General features: G+C 30.3%; 1 protein-coding gene across 1 annotated transcript in view; it reads left to right on the top strand.

The window, feature by feature from the left end:
• Window positions 1-1,017: 1,017 nt before the first annotated feature.
• Window positions 1,018-27,318, top strand: part of LOC107440022 (solute carrier family 12 member 2) — a 98,465-nt gene continuing 72,164 nt past the window's right edge. Inside the window, exon 1 of the mRNA XM_087167672.1 lies at window positions 1,018-1,501. Coding sequence (XP_087023798.1) covers window positions 1,118-1,501 — 384 coding nt within the window. The 5' untranslated portion in view covers window positions 1,018-1,117. The remainder of the gene's footprint in view (window positions 1,502-27,318) is intronic.

Here is a 27,318-nt window from a genome sequence, read left to right as displayed (position 1 = left end):
AAGCAAGTGCATATATTACAGAGTTAGGGATCAATGTATTTAAAACAAAGCAAATTTTTAGGAACTTTCTCACTTTTCTTTACGCAAAATCATGCATAAAAAAATGAAACCCTACCCTACATTATCTTAGTTTGTAGTTCGAAAAATGAGGGCTATAACCCTAAACACTTCTGACAAATAATACACTATTTTTAGAACTACCTATTGTTATCATCTTGCACAAAAACTGCTATAACTTTGTAAATAATTGGAGTACAAATAAAAGTAAAGTTTTTTTAGAAAATCAAGAGTACGGAGAGAGTCAAGAGAAAATTTCGCCACAATTCATGCTTTTGCACTAGCTAGAAGTCCCTTACATAAGCTAGAGAGATTTAATTTTAAATAAGGTCGTTAAAATTAAAATTTAAATGACAGATTTCAGTCACTTGATTTAAATTGATGATACTAATTTTATTTAACTCATTTAAATTCATTATTTTTCAAAAGTTTGTAACAAATCTCTAGTAATTTTTTTGATCTTTATAAAATATCAATTTTGAACTACAACTATTCCTTTTCTCGTTAAATTTTGAAAAATATGATACCAGTGGTTTTTGTTTTAAATTTCATCTTCACTATTTTATGCTAATTCATTTAATTGAATTTGGAATATTAAAAACAACAAATTGGTTTTCTAATCAGTTCTTGTTTTTTGATTGAGTTTAATTCATTCGCTTGGAATCAAGTAACCTGGTTTACAATTTACGAATTTAAAAACGATAACTCATTCAAGAGTTTTGGTGCAAATTAACAGCACGAGCGTTTTTAAAACACTCATTGTTACGATTTAGTTCATCCTTGTTCAAGAATAACGGAACTGCAACTGATTAAACTTTTTCGTAACATTAGGAAAATTAAATTTGGTAACAGATTTATACTTTGGATCAGGCTCTCAATGCATAGGAATAGGACCTAATGACATCATAAGTTTACTAGTCGTGGTTATTTCATTTTGCAATAGAAGTGAAATGAAGAGAAAATACGTCAGCGATTGCGCATTGAAGTTGCTCCGTGAATCTACTCGCCGTAGTGGCGGAAACTCGAAAAGTCATTAGACCGGTGTTTACATTCGAAGAAGATGGCTGATATGTCAGAACCCGAAAGTGAACTATTGCCTCGAAATAATGATTGGATTGAAATGACGCGTAAAACATCTCTTACCGATCCAAAACATTCTCGATTTCAAGTAGCAAAAGTCGATTTTGCAGCTGATACACCTAAATGCAAATTTGCAAACGATACTGATGTTGCCGAACGTCAACCTCTGACAGATCAACAAAATACAGCTGATTCCGATGGTGATCGATATGATACACACAATGTCCGCAGCTTAAGACATTATACTCGAGAAGCTTTACCTAGAGCTGATCATTACAGAAATGTTATGTCCGTCCATGGTCAATTAAACCGTCCAACTTTAGATGAACTCCATAACCCGGGAATGTCTATTTCACCAGATAAAGTAAGTTCTTTATTATAATCAAATATCTTAAAGATTACTTTTATAGAACCATAAATTCTATTCATCTGATACTGATTTCGAGAGATTTAATAAGCATTTAACTCATGCTGTAATTATTATATCCTACACTATGTTAAAATTATCATAACCATGCTACCTTTACTCCCAGACTCTTATGTTTTAAAAAAAAAAATCTGTTTTGCCCAACTGACAAGCGCTTTAACTTTTATATTAAGCGCATATTTAGTAGAGTTATGGTTATAATTACAACTATAGGACTTTCTTACTTTCGACGCTCTTCCAGTAAATTGAGATGTTTACATGCCTGACATCTGTGGTCAACTAACTAGTGTTTTTTCCCCTCCAAAACGGTGCCGTCAGGCTCGGAAATGTTATAAGGGTTTAACGGATAAAACGTTATTGTCTAAAACCAAATAGTATATTGGTATAAATATTATTATTCATATTTTTAAGTAGTACATTGTGTCAAATATTAAATACTACTTCTATGATACAATTTCATATTTGTAGGACAGATATAAACTAAAACTGTGAAGGGAAATTATAATTTAACTTTTTACTTTTGCTCAAAATATAATTTCGACTAATTACTGTGAATTATATTTATAGCTTAGTATCCATTAGTACACTCCTATTTTCATATATATCTATTTCTAATAAATATTTGGATTGAAGTATATTATAAAAAAAAACTTAACATTGTGATTTTATGACCCAATCACGAGTTTTGATTGTTTTAACTTTCGACTTTTGTTATTTCAAAAAATTTTATATACTTATATTATTTTATTTGTAGGTATTTTTTATTACTTAAAGAAATTTCTTTATGACTTTTTTTCACACATATTATAATTTCTTCTGGGTTTTGAACTGTCTTAATTAGATATTGATACCTGTCATGTCAAAAACCTAACCCTGATTGCACTTATTGATGAAGATATGTTTTAATTAAAAGAGTGGTTTTATATAGGTTAAAAATTTCTAAGTTTTTGTTTTGTTCTCTTACTCTTCTATACTTTTTGTAAGATCAGAGTAATTCATTTAAACTGTAACAATGTGTCTGTTTCTCGCTTGCTTTTATTAGTACATTGAGTACCTATTACCACTGCACATATTACCCCAATAACAGTAATACCTATTATCACTATGAATTAAATTACCCTGCATCAATAATAAATTAATTATAGATAACTGTTCTAATGAATAAGCACCATAATTAATGCCAATTCTCTTCTGACTTGCACATAATTCTCAAAGAGAATGAGTTTTTTATTTATTATTAGAAAAATCTTATTAATATTGAAATTAGATGAAAAAGTTTTAAAAAAAAATTGTTGCATGACAGTCCTAGTTATAAAAATTTTATCTTTGTTATGCATTTTTTGTTTGATATAAAATATTGTTCAGTTTATTTATTGTTCATAATTTTTCTTTTGTTAAATAGTTTGTAATTTTAATGAATTTGACATCTTATTAAAATATTTAAATTTTCTTTTTTATTTTATAATAAGTAACTTGTGCGATTCATATTGAATGATGTAATTATTTAAGAAACTAAAACTTATTCATGAAACTTATCCTTTTTCTTTATGATTAAGTTTTTGAACTGCAAAGTCTTTTAAAAGTTGATAAATAGTGTATATATTTAAAATTCTATTTTCTTGAAAATTATAGTTCAACAATATTCCTAAAAGTCAATAAAAAGATGGGTGTCTTAAGTGATAGAGAATAACCTGGCTGATTTGCCAGCCTTATTCCAACTGAAAAACACTTTCCACGGTTATGTTTCTTTATTGTCATAATTGTATCAAATTGACTTAGTTGATTGTCAGTATAAAATTGAATCTTAGTAATGATCATAGTAGTTTCTACTTTGAGCAAGCTAAATTTAAAATTTAGCATGTAATAGGTTTGTTTAACACAAACATTTTCCTAACTATATTTTTTTATAATTTTCAGTTTTTTTAATCAAAGTAAAATTTATACTTATGAAACATTTCTCTTTGTACTTATATTATATTGTAGTAATTTTTTTAAAGTAATTCGTCTTAGAAAATTTGCGTTTTCTGTACCAAAGACCTTATCTTGGGTGTCATTCGTGATTGTGGGTATATGATATGTCCCCTTCAATAATTAGAAGTCTCTAAAAGTTCTCAATATTTCAGATAAATGAAGAAAATTGTTATGAATCATCCTCGATTTACATTCATCAAAGTTAAAAATAATCAATCTTTTTGCAAATATTTAGCAGACATATTCTGCAATCGGACATATTCTGCATCCCTGTTAATAACGAAGGCCCAGATTTCGGTGACTTTTGCATTTTTCAATTCTGTGCTTTTTAGGTTAAGGCATTTTTGGATTTTTTTTTCTAATTTTCGGCCATTTTTTGAGATTTTGGAAGTATTTTTTTTCTTTTTAGATTTATCTTAAAAGTTTTAGACAATTTTAAATATTAGGGCATTTTTATAAATTCTTGGAAAATAGAAAAATTCTAAATTGTGTCAATTTTTTATAAAGACGATTTTGTCATGTTATGCTTGACGTATAGATTGTGCAAAAACTACATTGATGATTGTTATATTGAACCTCTGAACAATATTTTTACTGAAAAGAGGTTTATTATTTTCATTTATAGGACTTTTCCTGTTTTCAAGAGCATTTTTTGTTATTTTTTAGGATTTTTTAAGTTATAAAAATTGTGGCTTTACTTGTAACTTCAGGGATAAATCTAAATATAATAGAACTGAGAGATAAAAATATTGGGAGGGTAAGGAGTCCATATAAAAAATTATTGAACATTTTAATAATATAATAGTAAAATTAATGCTTTGCTTTTTCAGTAAAGAATTCTTCAATAGTGTTTAAAAAAAATTAATTTCAAACATAATCTTTTTTGGATGAAAGCTGCAGAAAAAATATTAGCTTATGGTGGTGGTCACAAATGAAACAAAAACAGTTAATAGTTAACAGTTAAGAAGTTAGTTATTCATAAATAAAATAAACACAGTATCAATGTGTCTCAAAAAAAAAAAAGAAAGACAATATTTTATCATTTGAAATAAAATACCATGAAACATTTCGTCCATTTTCTTCTGTTTAATATAATTAAAGCGAGTGTCCAATTTTGTCTGTAAAAAAATTTTTTTTTTAAATCTTATTTTGTATAAATTATTTTGATTTTTAATATTTTTGGATAAATTTTTTTTAACATGTTAAATTATTATTTTCATATTTATTACATTCAGTTTGTACATAAGACACTTAGTGCCTGAAGCTGATTGCTAAGTTCTAAATTATTTAACGAATCTCGTTAACTTTGATTTATTTTAGTATATTGATGTAATTTTCACCAAAAAATACTATAAATTGTAAAAATGTTTATTCTGTTATAAAACTGTGTAAGCGGTTCAAATGAGTTTATCTTAAAAATGTAGCGTAATAAATTAATATAATGTAATAACGTTATAGTAACGAATTCATGTAAACGTTATAATAAAGAAAAAACTCTTAGTTTTAAAATGTTAGTTTAGAAAACAATCAAAATCAAAAACTTAATAATTGCGCAGTAAGAAAAGTTGTATAAGAAAAATAAATATTACAGGTAAAGACCTTTAAATTATAAAAATGTTTTATAGGAAAATGATAACTTAAAATAAGAATTATAACAATACCTAATACCTTTAATTTTTAGCTGATGACAACGAAAAAATACGGAAGTCAGTAAGGGAAAACTGGATTCTACCCGTGCGATTTTCCTGTCAACAAACACGTTAACATAACGATCTAACTACAATATGAGACAACTTTATTTTAATTTTATGTGGAGATATAGATTAGTGTAGTAAATTAAGTTTTCATAAATTAAATAATTGCAAAAATTAAAAAAAATTATAAAAAATTAAAGACAATTTATATTAATTAGTATTTTTTTTTTTCGTTTCTTATCCTTACAACATTCCAATCTCTCTGAAAGAGAACATAAAAAAAGAAAAAGAATTTTTTGGGTGGGTTTTAAAGAAAATCAAACTATATTCCATCAGGCACCCTCAACATCGCTTGCAAAGAATGAGTGTAAGTTTACACCATTGATGAAGAAGTTTTGGAGTAACCACAATCTTTTAATTATGGTTTAGTAATTTATTATTGCGTAAAGTAATTTTAAGAAATACATATTTTTTTAGCTCATTCATTTTTTGAAACTAAAATCTGAATGTTATTGGTTTAATTGTTCCCAAGAAATAAAAGTTCCAAAACACCACTGTTTTAAATTTTTTTCTCAATCACTATTTAATTGATAAAATTTATTTAAACTATTTTAATACTGTTCATTAAACTAACATGCAACCCGTTATATGTTTGAATTCAGGCAAATTTAACGTAACATAACCGAGTTAGAAGCGTTGTGTAACCTTCTGCAAATATTACGCATATGCAAAGTTTTATTATCTAATAAGACTTGTTGTTTTATTAGTAGGGACTTATAAAAAATATCATAAAGTGCGATTCTTTCTCTAGTTTAGGCTTGTATAAAAGTTAGGGACACATTTTTCTTTGTTCTTAAGTCGTACTTTTTCCTGAAAATTGGCGCTTTGTGATTTTTTGGTGGTTGTGATTTTTCAAGTGACGCATTCTTGCTTTTATGTTGTCATTAAAATAATTTTTTTTGCTTTACTGCTCCTTTGTTTTTTTTCCCCCAAGGGATGCCGATTCGTTTTTTTATTATTCAAAAATTGTTGTTAGGAAATGATGTATGGGCCCTTTCAGTGTCCATTCTGTATTATTAAAAAGCAAATATGGCTGTTATTTTGTTCGAGGAATGCCATAACGACATTTCGCGTCTTGAACAGCACTCCGTATGCGTTTTAAATTGAATCTAGTGAAAGTTATGGTTAATAATTTTTTGCTATTTAGTTTATTCAGTGGTGTTCTTGTTTTATAATAAGAGAAGGCTTAAGCTAATAAAATGTAGCCTAAGATGCAAACTATGAAAGTCACTATTTACTTGTTTTAAGATATTCACTTATTTATCTCTTTTTAGAGTGAATAAGTTTATAAATAAATTATCTTACATTTTTTTTTTTAAGAAATAGTTATATGAAACTATATATATATATATATATATATACAGGGTGTCCCAAAAGGTCGTTTACAAACTTAACATGCTGGTCTGTCATATCATGATGAACAAGATTTACATAGGAACTTGTGTCCGAAAATTAAAACTACGACCGCTAGAGGGCGATAATTGCACGAAAACGGGAGAGTGGGAAAAACAATCATTTCAATCGAGGACGTTGAAGGATTAATGAGTTTAGTAACGCAGAAATGGCCGACATGCATTACGTATACGGCACCGCTGATGGAAATGGACGAGCCGCGGCATGGACGTACCTTGAGCGCTTCCCAAACAGACGTCAGCCAAGTCATGTTTTGTTTGGACGATTGCACCGCAGATTATGTGAATCAGGTGCTTTCGTAGCACGTAGCCACATCGGTCGAGAACGTGCTACACGCACACCTGTCGTAGAGGAAACCGTGCTACAGGAGTATGCCATCAACCCGCAAAGAAGTCTCCGAGAAGGCGAACGTGTCTTGGGTGCAGGGGCGTATATATGGGGGGTGCCGAGGGGGCCAGGGCCCCTCCCGAAATCCGAAGGAAAAAAATTATATATATACACGTATAGTTAGTTAATATTCGGATGGCTTTGCTAGCAAATAGTTTCCGAAAAAAGTATAGATGGCGCTAAGAGTATCGTAAATCTAAAATGAAGGCGTGGCCTATTTTGAAGACCCAATCGAGATTTTGAATAGGTTCCTTTTCGAAGATTTTAGACTGTTCCAGAAATCAAAGCTTCTCGAATTTATGCGCTCTAACTCAATCTATATAAGCGGGAAACATTTGTTGTTAAGTCAATTGCATTCATAATGAAGAGACAAGCTTCTATTACAAATTTTTTTGCAAAAAAACAGATTGTAAATAAGTCTATTAGCGACAGTACTGAAGTTGGCTGTGCTACTAAGAATGTTTCTTCTGGTTTCGAAGGTATTGGTACGGTTGATCCACATCCAGCCCCACTTACAGAGGAATTCAACCAGGTAAAAAGAAATATCTATGATATTGGAAACTATTGTCAAAACGATTCCGTTCGTTCGTTAACAAATGAAGAAAAAATTTCGCTTGTAGAAAATGTTTGGAAACCACAACCTGCATACAAATTTCCTTCTAATTCCAGTTGTTCTACTTCAACCCATACTAGAACTTTTCAAATGAAATGGTTAGAAGAATTTGAGTGGTTAGCTTATTCTGAAGAAAAATCCGGATCTTTTTGTAAATATTGCGTAATATTTTCACCTTCCAATACTGTAGGAAAAGGAGATCATCAAGTAACAGGGGCATTAGTAACACGGGCATTTAATAATTTGAAAAAAGTCAAGGAAATATTTCGTAAACATGAAAATTGCACTTATCATAAAACATCAGTTTTGATTGCTGAAAACACAAAAACCATTGTAAAAAAAAAGCTGACAGTGTTATCAATCAAGTCAATTCTCAAAGAAAATTGGATGTTGAAAAAAACAGAAAAAGATTGATTCCTATTATACAAACTATAAGATTTTGTGGAAGGCAACAAATAGCAGTGAGAGGTCATCGTGATGGTGGACGAATAGGCCTAGAAGAACCCGAAAAAAATGACGGAAATTTTCGATCATTGCTGAGATACCGAGCTAACAGTGGAGATAAAGACCTTAAAGATCAATTAATGAACAGTGGTGGGAAGAGTATGTACACCAGTTCTTTTATACAAAACGAAATCATTGACACGTTTGGTCATTTAATCCAATCTCAAATTGTGACAAATGTCAGGAAGTCTATTTTTTATTCCATTTTAGCAGATGAAACCACTGACATTAGCCAAGTAGAGCAGTTTTCTCTTTGCGTACGGTATGTTGAAGACCAATCATACGAAATTAGAGAAGATTTTTTAACTTTCGTCCCCGTTCATGACGTTACTGGTGCAGGCTTAGCTAACACAGTGTTGGAGACCTTGTCAAGTTTAGGATTTGACTTAAAGAAAATGAGAGGTCAAGGATACGACGGTGCTTCCGCGATGAGAGGGCAATTCAGAGGGGTACAAGCTTTTATCAGAGAAAAACTTCCACTGGCCTTGTATACACATTGTTCATCACATAGTCTAAATTTGTGTTTGTCAGATGCAAGTAACATCCCTTCTATAAGAAATTGCATGGGCGTTATCAAAGAAGTCTGCGGATTTTTCCACAAGTCAGCCAAAAGAACTGAAATACTGAAATCGACGATATCTGACTGCTGTCCTGAACAGAAAAAAAAGAAACTTATTTCACTCTGTGAAACACGATGGGTGGATAGGCACGACTCTGTGTTTTTGTTTAAAGATATTTTAGAACCAATCATTCTCTCTCTTTTGAAAATAGAAGAAGAATCAAGTGACTCAGCACCTAAGGCACATGCTCTAGGTAGTTCTATCAGTCAATTTCAATTTCTTGTCAATCTTTTTCTTTTGAGCCGCATGCTGTCAACTACACATAACTTATCCGAGACGCTTCAAAAAAGAAACATAGATCTTTCTCAAGCCATATCAAATGTTACAAGCGTCTTAGATCTGCTATCGAAGCAAAGGGCAAATGCTGAAGACAACTTTAAAACCCTGTATGTTGAAGTAAAGGAATTTGCTGAAAAACTCGACATTAAAGAAGAGATTCCAAGAATTTGTCGTCTTCAAACAGCCCGCAACAACGTCCCTTACAGCTCAAAGGAAGAGTACTGTCGACGAATTGTTTATGTACCTTACCTTGACGATTTTTGTAATTCCCTAAAGGAACGCTTTCAATGTCACAAGGAAACAGTTGCATCCTTACAACACATACTTCCAGAATTTTGTATAAAAACAGATTTCAGTTCTCTGGAAGCTGCTTTCAATTTCTACGAAGACGATTTGTCCCATAAAGAGATCGTGAAAAGTGAATTCATGTTATGGAGAGAAAAGTGGAGTCGGGATAAATCTGAAGATCTTCCCAAAACAGCAATTTGTTGTTTAGAAAAATGTCACAAGACTTTCTTCCCTAACATTTATATTCTTTTAAAATTACTAGCAGTTCTACCTGTTTCTGTTGCGACTGTGGAAAGAAGCTTCTCAAGTTTAAGAAGACTGAAGTCTTACTTAAGAAACACCACTTCGGAAAATAGACTTAATGGACTTGCATTACTTTCCATCCATAGAGACGTTAAAATAAGCGATGAAGAAGTACTTGATAAGTTTGCAAGTGTACCAAGAAATCTGAACTTTGTTTTGTAAATTTTACTTAAAAAGACAAACTTCTTATATATAAATATATATATATGTATGTACAGTCGTCAATCCAAATAAAATCAATTGTTACGTTCAATTTTGTTTACTCATAGTTTATAAACTGAAAGCATAAAAAAAATGATAACGAGATTGTTTAGTTCTAACACTTAATTTTTTTTAAACTAAAAATAAAATTAAATGTTGGGCCCCCTCCAAAATTTTAACTTATATTCGCCACTGCTTGGGTGTAGCTCGTTCCACCATAATGCGCATACTGCACGATGACATGCAACACCCTCACCACTTCCAAAAAGTACAGGCATTGTGAGCTGACGATTATCCCTAACGCATTGCATTCTCACGCTGGTATTTGCAACAGCGGGTCGAACAGCCAGATTTTCCATCATGGATTTTGTTTTCTGATGAATCCTGCTTTACACGGGATGGTGTCGTGAACCTGCACAACATGCACGTATGGGCGCATGAAAACTCAAGATGTACACCTGCCCATGCACATCAAGAACGTTTCAGCGTAAACGTTTGGGCTGGTATTATCGGTGACATGTTGATTGGCTCTTACCTTCTACCTGAACGCCTCGACGGAAATACCTATCGCATTTTTTTAGAAAGAGTTTTGCCGGATCTGATGGGTGACGTTCCAGCCGCTACACGCCGAAACATCAGGTTTCAGCATGATGGAGCGCCTGCCCACTTTAGCTACACTGTTCGAGAATACCTCGATAGGATTTTTCCTAATCGCTGGATCGGTAGAGGCGGACCAGTCCCATGGCCGCCGTGATCCCCCGACCTGACTCCCCTGGATTTCTACCTGTGGGGACACATGAAGTCCATAGTGTACGAGACACCTGTAACATCGGACATGGATCTTATCGCCAGGATCGTGGAAGCGGCAGCACGTGTCCGTGACACTCCTGGCCAATTTGAACGGGTTAGTGAATCCATGTGCCGACGCTGTGAAACGTGCATTGTGGCGAGTGGAAGGAATTTTGAGCATTTGCTGTGATGTAATGATGTTTTATAATAAAAATCATATTAACACCGCTATCGATATCATTTTTTTCCTCCTCATCCAAACCTGCACTTATCGCCCTCTAGCGGTCTCAGTTTTAATTTTCGGACACAAGTTCCTATGTAAATCTTGTTCATCATGATATGACAGACCAGCATGTTAAGTTTGTAAACGACCTTTTGGGACACCCTGTATATATATATATATATATATATATATATATATATATATATATATATATATATATATATATATATATATAAATTTTTATGGGGGTGTTTATAAACGACCACCCCATTACGAGTCATTTAGTGCAGATGCAGTACCGAAAATGGGAAATTCTATTGTTGAAAGCCATTGTTACAGATTAAACATTCCCTTATTTCTTTTGAATGGCTTCTGGCGTTTTTTTACAGTTTGCTAATATTTTTTGGGTCATGTTTTTAAAGTTTTGCGTCGAGATTTCGCGGTGTTGATCATTACCGAATTTACTTACTATTTACTTTTTTCTCAACCCTTTGGAGGAAGCTATCAGTTATAAATTTATAAATTAGGGGATGGGTATTTCTTTTTTAAAGCGCTTCTACCACCCAGTGAGTGTTGAGAGCTGAAATGAATGTTTCAGGATTTATCCTCTGTCTGCTTTATGTCTGTCATCATCTTTCATTTATCTATGTTTGTTTCACCTGTCAAATGGGTTAGTCTTATTTTTGTTACACTCATTGTGTTATTCCACATTTATGTCTACCAAATTTTTTTTTTGGTAATAGGATGATGTATTATTGTATCGATGTTTCATAAAAGACAAAATCAGCGTAAGGAATTACTAATCTATTTTGTACGTTTATATAGTGGAATAACTATTTTTTTACCTTGGTTTTTAAGTTTTATGTTCATCATCACTAAATTTTTGTTCTTCTAAATGCCTTTTTATGTATTTCTAAAAACATTTGTTACAGTGCCCTATTGAATATTCCTTCCCTATAAATCTATAGAGATTAGTAGAAATTTATGTGCTTCTTAATTTTCGTAACCCCTTTTTATTAAGAACTTAAGGAGCATATGTTAAAAGTACATAAGCACTGAAATTTGTGTTACAAGGGAGACACTGCTTCAAAAATTGTTTAAAATGTAATTTTTTATTTTATTAGGGCAGTACTATTCTCCTAATAACATTTTTATTTATTAATTGTTTTGAACAAGCTATTCATTCGTGACTTATTTATTTTAACCAGAAATAAAGTTACTTTTCATTAAAAATGCTAAATAATGCCTAAACTTTGTATGATATGTTGGAAAGCATGATAAGACTGTTATTTGCTATTTTTTTCTTTCTTTATTGTGGTCTTCTTAGTTGAATAAAACGTAAGCAAAATGTATTGATTGTACACGGAAACATTTTAAATATTCAAAAATGCAGGCAATGAAATGTCGATGTAATTTATTTGGTTATATGCTCGATTTAAAGTTTGAATTAAGCAATTTTGAATAGTTTAATAATAGCCCAAAAAGGAAATGTAAAGGTGTTATTTATTCGTAGCATATTATTGTTTAACGGTATTATTTATTTGCATAAATTTTTTTCAACAATGTTGTGAAAAATGCTAAATTAAAAAGTCCTAAATGGTTTCACTGCCTGTTGAGAGCGTTCAGACTGTTGAAGGTTACATACGCACTTCATGTTATGAGAGATGTACTTATATTTTATGATAAATTTTTAATATTTCATCTCTGGGCTTTGAAGGTGTATACCATCTGCTATGCGTGACAAATGATTCAAATGCGATGGTTTTTAAGGTCAATGTTATCTTTCACGCTCTTGCGGTCAGACAGTTTTCTTTCTTTCTTCCTTTTTTTTGGAAGTCCGTCAACACAAAGAATGTCGCTCTTTTTTTTTTAATCATCACCTGCGCCTTTTCACAACTAACCATTTAAGAGAGGAAAATAATTATCTTTTTTCCCGGGAATTAACTTTGTTTCACTTATAGCGGTTTTGTGTGTTCGGGAAAATCTCTATTTTTGTTTTTCGGATTGATTAGCTGTTTTCAAAATCGTATAGGTATGTTAGGGCGTTGTTTGATGATGGCGTAGTGCTAATGCTCTTAGATTTGATTCTTTTTCTTTTCATTAGATTCATTGTCAAGGACACACTGGAATTTTATTCACACAGGTCCAGGTGATATGCGTGCACACGATGCGTTTCTTAGACCGAAGTAATAGATTTTATCGATTTTTTTTTTGTATCTACTCTCTGATGTGCGTTGCTCAAATCACGGAAGATAATATAAGCGTTCGGGTAAAAATTGATTTTTGGTAAAGTTGTTTCTGTTATTTCGGAAAGGTGTGCTTATATGTTTTTTTTAATTTTTTTTTAAACTATATTTTCCCTTTATACGTCCGTTTTTAAAATGAGTTCTCTCCAATATAGGGATATAAATACTGATAATAAGCGCTGAAACGTTATGTTCCTGAAATTTGCCAGTATTTGTACTCATCTTGTGATTCTTTTATTTAATTTCTTTATTTTGCTATCATTTAAATTTAAATAAAAATTCGTTTCAATTTATTTAGCCCATGTTTTAAGAATATAATAAACACAGCAAGAGAATGAAATTGTTAATGTTGAAATATCTTGAAAATGTCAAATCATGATTTCTTTGGTTGTGTTACAATTTTATAGCATATGTGTTATAAAATTAAATTAATGTTAACTTAATCAACTTAAATGCTTATTTACTTGAATAATAGTTATGGGATATTTCTCCTATTTTGAGTGGTTACAATGTACTGTATTTCAATACTGTTGAAAAACGCGAAGAAATATGCATTCGATCAACATACCTTTCAGTTAGCCTAATGACAAGACAACGATATTTATGATTGACTCATGATTTCCTCTAATCACCACTATTAGCCCTAATACAGAACCTTGCCAACCAGGTATGCATGTGGTTGATGGAATGGATTTCACGATATTCAAATCGGAATTATTTTTTTAGTTGCTAATACAATTGATTGCATATGTTTTCTGTGCATGCGCAGTAAGAAAAGACTATTTCAAATGCTCACATCTTGCGCAATTTTTAACTTTTTTTTCTCTTCAAATTTTAAAATAATAATTTTGTTAGTAATTAAAAATTGCACCAAAAATTATAAGAGAAAAAAAGACAATTTTTTTTAAATAAAAAAATATCCGTTTCTCCATAAATATTTAAGTTTTGCTTATGAAATTTTATGCAATTATTGCATATAATAACCAAAGTAATTGATACAAGTTTTAACTTGATTGCTGTAACACTTTATTGCTAGACAAGTTATAACTTATTCATTTTATGACCTAAATTCCTCTGAAGTTTTTAAATATATTGATAAATATTTCTTGAGAAATTTTAAAAACTAAAGGTCCATTACTTCCATTATTGTAGGTTTATTGTAAAAGTCCGAAATCTGGCAAATCCTAGATTTTACCGATAAAACCTGAGATTTACAAAAGTGGCTTGGTTTAAAGTACGAAGTATGCTGTAATATGATTTCATTTTGAACTTAAGGCAAGCTTTTGCTGTAAAACCAACCCTTTGACCAAAACCAACCCTTTCAGTTCGCATCCAGCACAATGTATCCAACACAGATTTCCAGTTCAATTTTGAACACTCTATCATGTCGGACAAAGGTCGAAATTTATAAATGACGATAATTTCTTTTTGGTGATTAATTTAATTCTGATTGCAGGTCAAGCAGTGATTGAATCTTGTCCTCCAGCTCAGAGTGACAGTTGAAATTTTAGTAGTACTCAATTCTTTCTATTATAATGCTTAAACGGCCAAAAATTCGATTGCAAGATTTCACCCTTACTCACACGAAAGCGAGTTAAAAGAAACGTAGTAATGAATAGTATTTAGTATTGCTTTAATTGACTTAATAATTCATAAACAAAACATTAGGTAAAGCGTTTGCTATACTTTTCCTCCACTGCACGTACAACCGTTTAAATGGTTTGCAACATACTTTAATTAAAAACGTTTCTGATAAACGGGTGACTCCTTCGTTAATTTTGTTATTTATGGCGTTCTTTAATCCACAACCACAATTTCATCATCGTAATTTTTTTTAATTATTTGTTGGGTGGTGCGTCATTTTCTGTATTAGTGTTGCAGAATCAGTGGCAAAGCTGAGCGTTAACTGCGGTTCAGTCGTAAATTAGGTTTGAAAGCAGGTCGTTTCATTTGACAGTTCAGAACAAGCTATCAAGTAAAAATGTAACGAGTTTTTACTGTAATTTTAAGTGTATCAGTTAAGAAAATTGAAGCAGCATACATTTAAATGATAAATTGATTTCATTTCAGTGATTACATTACACTTATTAGGTAATCAATTTCAAGTCGTGTGCGAAATAAGTGAATAAATTATTGAAGTGTGATTAATCTCGCAGTTGCTTGTAACGATTTATTTATTATTAACTCAGCTAGGAGAAGTTGTCAAAAAAAATCTAGATCATGATGACGATATTACTGAAATATGTCGACTGCGTTGTTTATATAAGTAGCAATTCACTTCGACTATAATTTTAGTTATTTAATTTTTTCTAGTTATAATCCCCTGAAAAACTGTTTTGAAAAAGTTTATTATTATTTTTTTTTTAGTATTAAAAAAGATCTGTTTTCCTATAAGAACAGCAAAAAAAAAAAAAAAATAAATAAATAAATAATAATGATAATAATAAAAAGAACATTAAACCTTGAGATATTTTTTTGTGTTTGCAAACAGAGTATACCGGGGGTGACCACTAATGGCTCGCTGCCCAAAAATAGCGCATGGATTTAAGACTGTTCTCTTAGGACTTCTTCATTTTTTTAATATTAAATTTTCGCTTTGGCGTTTCTATGAAAATAGGCTTTTTTTCTTCTTTTTTTTTCTTTAGGTGACGTTTAAAATTAAAATTGGCGACGTTTTTATACCATTCAGTTTATTTTTTGATAGCAAAAAGTTTATATTGAAAACAGGTTTATAAAAAGATAAAAATATAGAATCTCTTTTATTGCTTGTGGCATGGCTAACATTTTAGTTTTGTTTATACTACGATATGTAATGTTTCGCACTATAAAAATAGTTCGCATTGTTTATAATACTGTTAAAAGAGGAGGCAACGTACTAATTCAGATTATTTTGATAAGTATAGTAGGAATTATAAAGAATTTTATTAGGAAAAATAAAAATAAAATTCTCTAAATTTAAGTTATGAAAATAAGAAGAAAAACCAGCTTGGTTCACTTATCGGCATGCGTTACTTTCGGAAATTTTTTTTTCTCCTTCGCTCTCCAGAATTTCGCCTTTTATTTGTATTAATTTCCTTTTTTTCTATTTCTTATTGATTCAGTAAATTTTTTTTCATGAACTTAAAAACTAGAAAATTTCGTAGTTTGATACCTCACTCAAAATATGCTGTAATTATTTTTACGAATTTAAATTTTTTAAAACTTTTTTTTTCTTCCTCAAGTGTCTTGTTGGAGTCAATAAAAAAATAATGATTTTTATTATTATTATTTGATACATTGTATAAATTGGCAAAATATATAAGTGATTGACAAAATGTACGTTCTCAAGTATATCTTTTCCTTCTTGTGGTTTAAAACTATCATAAAGATATTTTCTTCCTATTTCAATTGTAGTGTATTTATCAGTACTAAGGATAACTGAGTCATATTGCTAAACTTTGATTATTTCCGTAACAGATAGTTATGCTATGCTACGGCGCGGATAGTGATTGTAGTATTGCTTCACATGTTTAAATTTAATTCTCTTTCTTCTGAAAATTGTGTTGGAATAAATGTAAGCAGTGAATATTGCTTTTATTTGACTATTTTTAATAAGAGTGTTACATTCTAATTAGTTATATTCAACATGAATTATTTTTAATTTTATAAAATCGCCCAAACTTAGCGGTGAAAAACATTTTTTGACACACTATTAGAAAATCATAAGAACAGACTGAGTCTTCCCCTGAGTAATGCTTAAAGGTTGGTTCATTCGCGAGTATTGTTTAAGAATTTATGTAAAAACTGTCGAATCCGGAACATAAAATAAATCTATCAACTTTTTATTTATTGCGACAGAAGTACGAGTTTGGCAACCTCAGGTTGTATGTGACTGACGCACACTAATTCGTGTACAAGTTTTAATCTCGTCACATTTGTCTTTTAATATTTAAATGAAATATATTTAATAGCCGCTGTCAAAGTAAACAAGCTTTCTTAAAAGTACTTTCTAAAGTAATTTTAATCATGTAATTTACAAAGAAAGAGCTGCAATTTAAATACTTTTATCTCACTTGTTACTCGTATCTTACGAATAATTTCTTTGTAAAATTTTAACGATTCTAAAAACAACGTTTATTAACAAATTGAAACCACTATCGTAATTAATTCTGTTCATATTACCTTTAGGTACATTATTCATCATTGGAATTCTGGCTTTTGCGAACTGTTAAAAACTAAATACAACTTCTTTAGGAGGGAGTGACGATTTGTTTAAATTAAATTATATTACTCGCCCCAACTTCAGTTTCTTAGTTATCAAAATTTGAAATATTTATGATTGTTGAGGATATATATAATACTCTCGTCCATAAAACTCTTACTCCACGAAGATAATCATTTCACATTAATGCTATTTAGGTAAATGTTGCAAAATAAAATCCTTCAATAAAAATAAGGATAAAAAATAAAATAATACTGAAAGTATCATTTAATAAATATTCTTTTTTTTAAAATAAAAAATAGATTAATATTTTTTTAAGCCACTGGTCCAGGGTTCTATCCTCGGAACTGGCAAAGTCGATTTATCCCTTCTGTAGGTTGATAAAATAAGTATCACAAACATGCTGGGGAACTAAACACTGCGGGTTTCGTGTTTAGCTGTCCATATCTGCTCCTTCACCTCAGAGGTCAAGAAAACTGGAATGGACATAGTAGGCCTAGGCCCACCATGGGCTGTTACACCACTGAGTTTAGTTCCGTTTAGTTTAGAACACATATTTTAATTTGTTAAATATTATTTTGCACATGGCTTACTTTGCTATCCGTGTAAAGTGAGCGCAGAGGAAATAGCGTGGGGGAAAAAAGCTTAAAACTGAGATTATTACACATAAATTTCTCTTTTCTTTCTTTCTTTCTTTTACGTAACGCATATTGCGTTTTAAAAATTTAATTACTGTTTTTATTGTTGTCGTATTATTGTACGATGCATCAACATTATTCATTTATTCGTAATGAACAATTGTTGTTTAAGATTTAAAATATTGTAATCTCTCATACAGAAGATTATGTTTGTATATTACTACCAATAAAATAAATGATACTCAGAATTTCGAATGAAACTAAGTATTATGTACAGTGGCTAGTTCATCGAAGTGTTTAAAGTGAAAATCTTTTATAAAATTACATTATCAAGCCCTAGCCCATAAATTTAATGTATTGATTCATCTTTTTCGTGACATGGACATAACATGTCATTTGACTCTCTGGAGCTCTACTCAACATTTTCTGCTTTCTTTATTTCCTTAGAAACAGTTAAATACGTACTAATTTTTTTGTTTTAAATCTTGTCGACAGTTTGTATTTGCGTGTTTTCTTTCTTTCCTATTTTTTTTTATACGTAGGTAAGGTATTGAATTTTTAAGTAATCGATATTAAGGGCAATTGATTATAATTTATTTTGATACATGTTTCCTAAGCAAAATCTTGTTTTTTTTTATTTCTTTATCCTGAATTAATGCTAGATAGTCTATCATCCTTTTGCAGCTATTTTTATTTTTTAAAACTGATTTAAATCTTTAGGGCTTGCTAATGAATTCGAGACGAGAAATACATAATATTTTCCTATGCAACACAGTATCACCGTTCTTAAATTATAGAACCATTAAACTATCATTTTTTAGGAAAGAAAAAAGCCCTGAATCATATTTAAAAATTTGGCGAAGTCTTTAAATATTAGCTGATAAGAATTTAAATAATTGGAGAAAGTTAGGGCGCTAAAATACTGTCAAAAGAGAGCAACGCCCTAAATCAAGGTATTGTCATCTGTTGATGAAAAAGTATGACATGCGTGTAATTATTTAATTAGGAGTTAGAAGCGAGATTGAATAAATTAACTATTTAAGTATGAAACTAGATAAATTTTTGAATTTGAAAGTAAGAATTATATAATATATTGTTCATAATACCTTTTCGCTTTCTTTCTTGCAAAACAAATGTTGAAAACTGTTCTATTTTTTTCCTGATTTTTATTTTCTTCTTATTTTTTTTTAAGGTGCTTTGCTTATATTTTCTGAAAATGAATATTTTCTTACGTAGCCCTAAGTTCCTTTTATCGGGTAAAAATTCCTTGTAAACTGCATGCGTAATTAAATTTGGTTATTGTTATTTTAATATTGTTAAATATTACTATCAGGGGTCTATCCTGACATTTTGTGAAAGGTCCGTTTTTGCGAAATTGTGAAAAAATTGCTCGTAATTTGTGAAGATAAAATAAACGTTGAGACACATTCTTTCAACCAGGGTCCGCTTTTCTGAATTTGTGCAAATAGGATCCGTTATTGCAAAAAACTTTTTCAAGGAGTTTTTAAATTGTAAAGACATACAAGATTATGCTCAACACTGTAAAATTATAATTAAAAAAATTAAATTTAGAAAATAAACACAGAATATTCATTTCGGACGAATAAAGGAAGAAGCGTCTGCGGAAGACAAAATTTTGTTCGTTTACATCTCTCATTCTCCCCCCCCCCCTTCCTCAGAAGGGTTTATTCGATTAACAAAACAATAATGAAGATAAACAAATTTGTGAAGGGTCCGATTAAAAGATAAATTATTTTGTGAATGGTCCGTTTTTAAGTTAAAATATTTCACGAAAGGTCCGTTTTTATGAAAAGATATTTTGTGAAGGGTCCGTTAACGGACCCAAATTTCTTCTAAACAGACCCCTGACTATTGTTAAAAATCAACTTGATTTGTAATAGAAATTGCATAGCTATTATTTTCTGCCTTAATATTGCAAAAAGTTAACAATTTTCATGAGGTGATGTCTTATCAAAATTCATTAATTTGGCCTTCATTGAATTCATAAAATAAAATTTGTTTTCTGTCGATTATGTGTCTATTATTATTTTATTTTTTTGATTTAAGAGTTAAATGTGTGGAAGATTAAGTATCTTCGTATGTTTACTTCATTCAAATTGTTCGTGAAAAATAATTAACTTATAAGCTTTTTTTTTCTTGGTGATCTGGTCTATATACTAGATATAAAAATCAGAGGACGCGGTTGTTTTTGCGTAATTTGGAAGTATTCCTAGTTTGCGTAATTGATATTCAAAGAATTTAACAATTGCACATTTCTAAATATTAAACAGAAACTTAACACCTTTGTTTTTCATTGAATAAGGATAGGTTTTTCATCTAGGGCGACTGCATTCTTTAGACATGTGACATAAATATATTAGTGAAATTTTGTTGTTATTGTTTGATATTCGGCGTAGGCAAGAATGTTGAAAGTGTTTCTTTTTTAGAAAGTGAGTCTTCATTTGTTTAACTTTTTAAAAAATAAAAATATAAAAACATTAAAGTGACTATCACTATACATGCTTTGCACGATACTTAGTGTCTCTTTAATTTATTTTTGAATGAAAAATTTGATCGAAATTGGGTGAAAAGTTTCTGAGATATCGAATTTTAATAATTATACAACTTTTTAAAATTTCATTTATGAACAATACGACCGATTTCGTTCAAATTGTGTATTTTGCCATAGAAAATTATTTTTTTAAAATGATATAAAAGCACCTTACAAATTGAGATTTTTTTCGATTATCATTTAATAAAATAATAAAAAAATAATTAGTTATTAAAAATTGATTTTTTTCTTTCTTTTTTGCAAAATTATCTTTGGAATTTTGTAATTGGGTGCAAAAATTTTTAAATTTGCTAAAAAAGCTCTCCAGACATAGCGAAGTAAAATTAACATTAAGTGGCTAAACTTTTGACCACTCTCCTGCCTTAATTATTGAAATCATAGTTTAAAGATTGTGGCGACCCCGTATATCTCGAAGGTCAAGAATTCAAATCCATCGAAAATTGAAGGTATGTTTTTTTCTGAGAAAGTACGTTTTTGTGTCTGATTTCGTGACTAAAATATCATCTGCACTAATTAATTAGCATGAACCATTATTAGAGTTCTAGCACGTGCAGATCTTATCATTAAACCAAAAGTTATTCAGACTGTTTAATTTTTTCCCCGCACTGTATTTTTGCTAACAAATGTAGAATATCTTGAAATGTACAATGTCTTGGAATTTTTTTTGCAGATGCCACATTTGATGAAGTTCTTGTAAAGTAAATAAACAAACTAAAAAATTAATATCAAAACTATAATTGTCAATGTGAAAATTAATCTGTTGAAATCGTCGTCGACGAGGTTCAAGTCTTAAAAATTAAGTTCAACTTGTGGATGAAGGGAATAATTATCTGGACTTTTTAGAACGGACAAATAACTTAAATATTTTAAAAGTTGTTAAACTTTTTTAAAAATTGCCAATCTGGCTGCATGTTTCCACCTATATAAGAAATTTATTAAAATCACTGCCTGATTCTCAGCTTTTGCAATTTGTTTTTAAACCAGCATTGTAGTAAGTTTTTAAATATTAAAATATTAGACCACAATCGCTCCTATACTAGCAGAGCTTACCTAACAAGCAATATTGGAGCAAAAAAGTTCACAAGTTAACGTTATGTTAGTATTGTGCTTATGTTAGCTCTTTGGAGCAAAAATAGATGAGTTGGCCTGTCTAATTCATGGGCTCTAGATAACGCTATCTTTAGATAAGCTAAATTTGTCCTAACAGTCACGAATAACTGTTAGGACTGTTGCAAACTCGCAACAGTTATGAAAATAGCATATTATTCGTAAAAAGCATCATTCTTAATATAAGATATATATATCTTATTAAGAATGATGAAAAATTCCTTAGGAAAAATAAATTTTTCCTAATGAATTTTTAGTCATTGATTAGAGTTTTAAGCTAACAGTTACTGAATGTAATTATATGATAGTGGTAGCAAAGTATTGCAAATACATTTAATATTGTTGTATCGTTTACTCAAATTAGAATAAAATTCATTATAACTATAGATTATTACTAATAAAATATTGATGATTAGATATAGCTATTTGGTTACGATGTTATAAAAACAAAGCTTTTTTGTTTTATTATGCAAATAATCTTCGTACTTCGAAGCATCTTCTGTTAAATATTTCAATTTTTATAAAAAATATTTCATTAATAGCAGTAATATAAAGTTGATTGCAAGTCAAATGTTATAATTAACTCTTTGCCAGTTCATAAAAGAATACGAAAGTTGCAATTACTTAATTTTCTTAATAACATCACTAATTATTTGCAGTGCGAATTTTTATAGAATTTAAGTTTGAGTGGAACAGACCGACTGATTCATGTGAAAAGGGGGTTAATTCCATTTTAACGGCAAGTGTTGTAAATATATATGTATGCCTTGCGTACAATTTTAATATATCAGCGATTAAATATTCTTCGTGTATAGCTGCTGCAGATAGACACTTTCGTTTGTCGGTTTAAAAAACTACAATTCGAGCAATTGACACGTTTCTCATACAGAAATGATGGAACAAAGTGCCGCTCAATGGAGTTTCATTGTCTTCTTAAATTTGCTCAAATGGAAATAAAATGAATTACTCTCGGGGAGTCCCTTCGATCCAACTAAATGACTTCTGAGAAAATTAACATAGATGTGTTGAAAGGGAGGATGTGCATAGGGAGAAAACAGGTCACGAGATAAGAGAGCCTAATGAAGTGCATAAAAATTATTTCTTTTGATTTTTTGACCCATTAAAAAACGTTTTCTACTCTTGGAGGCTATTTTGATTATAAAAATAATCCATTGCGGCATCTTCTGTTTTTTAAAAAAAATTTAGTGCATAATTTATCTTCGTTAAGGGCATTTAATCATCACGTCTCAAAACTCATCTCTGAACTTCACCATTCAAAATCTTTTATTTATTTTTTACTGGGACATTTTTTTACGTGTTTATGTTTGGTAATTTTTGAAACAGTAAAATTTGAAACTTTCTCTTTCTTTCTTATGATTTGATTGTATACATGATTTAAAATCGTTATCCTTTGAAGGTGTAAATTTATATTAAAGGTATATTCGCTCTTACCTATTGCTTGATTCTACGATTATACATTTAATTAATTTTTTACGATTCTTGTTACTTTGTTTGAACTGAATAGCTTTTTAAAGAATTATGAAAAGATGCGTTTAATCAGAATTATAGAGACGTAAGAAAACAACGTGTTCACTAAGTTCTTACTAATATTTGTAGTTATAAAACTGCTGCCGCGCTTAGTATTTAAAAATAAGTAAAATAAACTGATTTCAAATTTTAAACAATCCGAAATTTTGCAAACCATAGTAGTTAATTCTAAATTGAATGTTGATGTGCAGATTTAATTAGAACAACTTTTAAATTGAAAATTATGTACGTCCTATTTATAGAATGGTGTGGTTAGAAAGGAAAAAAAAAAAAAAAGAAGCAATTTTGTTCTTTTTTTAAAATTACTTCCTTTTTATAGAAATTAGAAAATTTTAGATATCGAATTATTTTTTTGCGATCGATTTATGTGCCAAGTTCGGTAGTTAATATTTGACATAGTTTTTAAAGAAAATATTTTACCATAACATATTCTTCTACAGAGTGTGTTGAGTTTTCATGCACTTTTACAATGTTAAGACCTTTTTGGGTTACATTGAATTGCATCTGTTAGTGGTGAAAAGATTGCGCAATACTGAAGTAAATTTTTAGTAATTATATACTAAAAAGGCGTCATACCTTATTATTATTTTCCTATTATTATCTGTATATATATTGAGATTTCTTATTAAAAATAATAGCAGATTTGTATTAAATCAGTTATTTTCTAAAACTTTGGTACAACAATACTTTACAGCGAAACCCGTTACTGAATAGTGTATTCCTAATAAAATGCCGTCACTGTTTTCTATAGAAATCGAAGATTATTTTTCCAATCATGAGAAGTGAACAATGCCTAACATCCTGTCTTTCGAAATAGTTTCAGGGAACAAAACCCAACATCCTCTTGTTGATCCTCCAGTGTCAGCAAGCTCATCTTTTCCTTATTTATGGAAGAGAAAAAAAAAAAAATGTTTTTTCGCATTATGATTATTTTTTTCGATCTTTATATTTCAAGTTAATGCTACAATAAGATATTAATAAATTTTTTTTTTTTCTTTTTGGCTGAGATCCATGATCATTTTTAGACTATCGAAGCATTTTTGCCTTAAAATCACATTGGCACAATTTTTGTCTGAAGCGGGAAAAAAGTCATCGATTCTTTTTGGCTTTGAGTTTTGAGCTCAGCTGTTAATTACCACGAATAAAAGTATTTCTCAGTGCATTTTTCGAAGTATTGGTTATCTGAAATATTTTATTATTGTCAAATATTTCTTTCTCATTTGTTCATTTTTACATGTGGTCGTAAAGTATGGGTTAGTTTTACTTTTACTCTCTTGATGATACGCTTTACAAATACTTTCATCATAAAATTTTCAGCGCTGTTAATCAGAAACTTAAATCTGCAAGATTTTTATTTCTGAAATATTTTTTCAAAACTTTTTATGTTATAATATTTTTGTTTTAAAACGTCTCCGTGCAAAGGTTGTTTTTGTATTATTTTTAATTACTTATTAATTTTTATCTAAGAATGGTTACTATGAATTTTCACGATTTCAGACCAGTCGTTTTTATGATAAAGCACATGTTGTAAGTAGAGTATTTTTAGTATTTCATGCATTATGTAGTAATTTAAATATTGAAATGGTATGAAAGACTAAAAAGCAGAAAAATGAAGTTAATAATGAATAAAATCTTTTCAAAACACCACTTTAATCAAAAATCTTGAATTTACCTATATTTAAAAAAAAAAAAAAAAAAAATGACGTAGTTCTTGTTGTTAGAAAATTTTTGAATGAAAACTATTGTAATGAGCAACTATTTCATGACGATAAACCAATTACAATTGGATGAAAAATTATAAAATGCAGCCGCACTTTTAGCGAAATGTTTCAGGAACATTCTGAAATAAGATACTATTGATGCGGTCCTAAGTTTTAGAGTTATTTTATGCCTCAGTTGATTTTTTTTTTCTTTAATTAGTAGCCTCTAGTGCAGAGGTCGCCAAAGTGGTCTATATAGACCCCCAGGGGTCTATTTAACAAAAGCGGGGGTCGATCTGAGACAGGGGGGCGAATGGGGGTCGATCCGAATCGGAAGGGTCGATTGTGGGTCGAAAAAAAAAAACAGTTCTCAATACGCAAATCACACATACCTAATTAAGTATGGAAGAATTTACCCCGACCCGCCCTTATTTAGGGCATACGGGTAAATGTTTATTAAAATCAAAAAAAAAAAAAAAATATCCAGAGAACAGTAGAAACATAAATTACATAAAATACACATCAGACATGGCAACAGCCCATGAACATGGCGGGCGTAGAACAGCTAAAATCATGTAAGGTGCTAAACATTAAAACAGCAATATATTAAAAGTGTCAATTAAAAGAATAATTTAAAAGAGCAATTTAAAAGATAAACGTGCAAAAATTACAAGAGAACAATATTGTAAAACAATTAAAAGCATTACTATTAAAACCAATTAAATAGTACAAAAGTAAATAACAATAAATTGGAGCAAGTAAAAGAAGAATAGTTTATAAAAGACATAGTAAAAAAAATGAGACACCCAAGCTGGAAGGAACAAGTTCCGAGACATTAAGGACCGTCCCCCAATACACCCTCTAAAGTTTGTTTAATAATCTTTTTTATGATATTTCTACAAGTCAGGTTAGCATAGCATTGATGTTGGCCAATATTATTAAAGTTATTGCCCCGGATTGTCTGGAATTGAGAACAATTTATTAACAAGTGATCAATAGATTGATATTCACCACAGTAATTGCATTCTGGAGTTTTGTGGAATAATTTATATTGGTGTTCTCCAAACACTCCGTGGCCTGTTAAAAATTGATTGAGATAGAAGTTTGCTTGTAGTCTATTTAATTTCGGGTCTTTAAAAAATTTGAACGTCTGTCTCCCTTTCTCGGAACTCCGCCATTCCAGCCCCCAGCGCTTCATGCTATATAATTTAACCTGAGTTTTAATTTGGGCGATGGAGCTTGGGACCTCAAGGGCAACCCGGCAGAGATCGGTGGCTTTCTTAGCTGCTCGATCCGCCTCTTCGTTGCCTTGAGTACCTATATGAGCTTTAACCCAATTGCAGAGTATATTGGATCGCCATAATTGTTTAGTGTTTTCAACAATTTTTGAGCTTGATACTGGGTTTTGTAAGGCTTGCAACGAGGAAAGCGAATCAGTATAGATAGTGGCGTCTGGATATTCTTTTTTAGAGAGCCAGAGAAAAGCATTATTAATTGCCACTAATTCTGCCATGTAAACACTACTATTGTTTGAGATCCTGGTGGAGGTTGCCTCGATTAAAGTACCGTGCATTTTAGTAACAATGCCGAAGCCAGTTCTATATTCTGTGGTATCAGTAGCGGAGTCGGCAATCTCCATCCTTGATCCATCAGTAAAAATTTCAAGGCCGCTGTTTGTTGGAAGTGATCTACCGTAGGGAACGGAAATAAGTTTATACCTAATTAAGACCTAGTATGTGACCTACCTAATTAAGTATGTGAAATTTGTGTTTTTTTTAATATAATTGACTCAATATCAGTTTCTTTATAAAACATAAATTAATAAACGTATATTTATTGGGGTGAAAAAAGTATTTACGTACCACCGCGCAGTGGCACGAACTCAGCGCAGTTTATAAGTTATATGCATATGTGCGCTTGTCCAAATGTCACGTGTGACGAGCATTGACGTTACAAATGCAAATATCATACGCAGTTTCAGCTATCTTTGCAAACTGTGTTGAATATTTGCAGTGTCATTATTAAAACTTTTACAGTTTTGGATAATTAGTTATTGTTTCCATAAAACCATTCGTTTGGTTTAGATATCAATTTTAATTATCAATGCACAAAAAAAGGTAAGTATTAATAATATGGATTAGTACAGCCCGCGACAAAACTATAGCACACTTTGTATTTTTTTTACAAAAATTACAAAACTGACCAATTTTGACGAAAATTAAAATTGACCAATTTTGAACCCAATATAGCGAATCTTGCAAAAAAACACCAGGCACACCCATCTCATTGATCAAGAAGCAGTAAATCTTGAATTACTTTACTTATTATATCTACTTATGCATAATTACTTATTATTTAATAATAAGGTATTTAAATTTCAATATTAATATATTTTTC

Source organism: Parasteatoda tepidariorum, chromosome 7 (genome assembly GCF_982258835.1).
Source record: "Parasteatoda tepidariorum strain Cologne lab strain chromosome 7, Ptep-v5.0, whole genome shotgun sequence".
NCBI lineage: Eukaryota > Metazoa > Arthropoda > Arachnida > Araneae > Theridiidae > Parasteatoda > Parasteatoda tepidariorum.
The sequence above is the reverse complement of the archived record's forward strand: the minus strand, read 5'-3'. Positions and strand labels throughout refer to the sequence as shown.